Genomic DNA, 1,992 nt, shown 5'->3' with positions numbered 1-1,992 from the left:
AGTTACCGGCACTAACCGAACTTCTGACTTGGTAAGAATAAGGGAATCACGTGACTTCTCATGTGAGGACTTATTTGACGAAATCACAGAGTTTGACAGTAGAAAACTCTGCGGTTTAGCTCTTTTTTCGCGCATAATTGTTTAGGACATGCTCCAAGCCTCCAACTCAGAGGAGAGAGGATGCTGATATCAGTCAAGAAGATCACTTCAATCAAAGTAAAACTTTTAATTATTTAATTATTTATTTGTTGTCTTTATAATATCTGTTTTTGAGCTTCAAAATGAAAGCAATTTTATTTTCTTTAATTTTTATTTTTCTCTTTAATTTTCAGGGTTATACAAAATTCCTTAAACAGATGTCAGTAAATAATGGAAAGACTTACAGATTATTTCTCCACTATCTTGTGGGCAATTAAAGTTTTTATATGCCTTTCCCGACTTATATAAACATTTCATTGGAAAAAGTTAAAAAAAAAAAACATCTGGTTGGAGTTTGCACTCATTGTATTCCAAAGATTTGAAGGCGTCTCTGAATTTCTATCTAACCACTTTAATAATTTATGTAACTAATCGAAATCAAAGAAACAGACAAGCCATTTAGACGGATGAAACTCTTATCATCTATTATTTTTCAACCTTGAATGAGGACCGATGAAAAACGCATTCGCGGTTAATCGAGCTACACCAAGTGGCGTAACTCAGAATAAATTATTTCAGCATGTAGTATTGACATGTGTTTCCATTATTGATTTGACAAAGGGTTATGATTAAATGGAATTTGGGAAAAACCTTGGTCCAGCTGCACCGCGCACTTTGCGGGCGCAGAAATTAATCTTGTAGAAAGAGAGTTCATAAAACAAATTATGGTCCATGAAATAATCTGTGTTTGGATTTTCGAACAACAGACAATTGTCAACGAGGATACACATTTGAAAGAGTAATCTCATTAACAGAGCAAAATTTAGAACCTGATGATGAGGATTGACCAGACTTAGCAGCAATTCGATCAACAGAAAATGCAGGCTGGGTTGGTGGAGGAAGCGTTGCTGTGTCACTCGCCAACATTACAACCACAGATGACATGTTAGGCCTGTGGGCTGGGTCTTCCTGAACGCACAACAATCCAATATGTATACATTTCAGAAGTTCAGCGTCCACGCATGTCTGCTTTAGTACTGGATCCATTAGCTCTAGAGCTTCTCCTTTACACCATAATTTCCATGCCTGGAATGTTGTGAACAAGGATTAGCATGCTATCATTAATCATCGAAAAATTATTGTTTATAAAACAGAGATAAAAATAGTTGCATGTATGCCAATTATTTCAATAGGTAAAATCTCTTGAGTTATTTGAAACAATGTATATTATTAGATTTAATTACCAATCATGTTAGGAGTAAGCTCACAAAAAAAGAAAAAGGCCACATACATAAGTGAGGAGGCTTTGGCCGTGTTCGGAGAGATAAAACCCACTATTCCTTTTTCCACTTATGATCTCTAGAAGAAGAACTCCGAAACTAAAAACATCCGATTTTACTGAAAATACTCCTTCCATTGCATATTCGGGTGCCATATATCCACTGTTGAAAAAATATGTCAAATAAAAAAATTTAAGTCAATCAACAAACATTATTTTAGATAAATTCCCGGTACTTGTATATGGTAAAATAGGTTTGTACTTACTATGTTCCAGCAACTCTATTAGTATTAGCTTCATTTTGATTGCCGCTAAAGATTCTTGCCATTCCAAAGTCTGATATCTTTGGGTTCATCTCATGATCCAGCAAGACATTACTAGTTTTAAGATCTCGATGAATAACTCTGAGTCGAGAATCCTCGTGCAAATACAAAAGTCCTCGAGCAATTCCATTAATGATGCTTATGTGTCTTTTCCAGTCCAATTGTGCACCCTTGGTAGAATCTGAAAACCAAGAAAAAAAAATCACAATATGCACTTGAGTATTTCTTTGTCTTGCTTTACTTTCAGGGGAG

General features: G+C 35.2%; 1 protein-coding gene across 1 annotated transcript in view; it reads right to left on the bottom strand.

Annotated features, from left to right (window-relative positions):
- Window positions 1-897: 897 nt before the first annotated feature.
- LOC18041689 (cysteine-rich receptor-like protein kinase 10) overlaps window positions 898-1,992 on the bottom strand; it is a 5,480-nt gene continuing 4,385 nt past the window's right edge. Inside the window, exons 5-7 of the mRNA XM_024184355.1 lie at window positions 1,684-1,921; window positions 1,430-1,580; window positions 898-1,224 (exon numbers count right to left, since the gene is read on the bottom strand). Of these exons, the coding sequence (XP_024040123.1) occupies window positions 913-1,224; window positions 1,430-1,580; window positions 1,684-1,921 (701 nt within the window). The 3' untranslated portion in view covers window positions 898-912. The remainder of the gene's footprint in view (window positions 1,225-1,429; window positions 1,581-1,683; window positions 1,922-1,992) is intronic.

Source organism: Citrus clementina, unplaced genomic scaffold (genome assembly GCF_000493195.1).
Source record: "Citrus clementina cultivar Clemenules unplaced genomic scaffold, Citrus_clementina_v1.0 scaffold_5, whole genome shotgun sequence".
NCBI classification, from domain to species: domain Eukaryota; kingdom Viridiplantae; phylum Streptophyta; class Magnoliopsida; order Sapindales; family Rutaceae; genus Citrus; species Citrus x clementina.
Note: the sequence above shows the minus strand (reverse complement) of the source record. Positions and strands in the feature narration are given on the sequence as shown.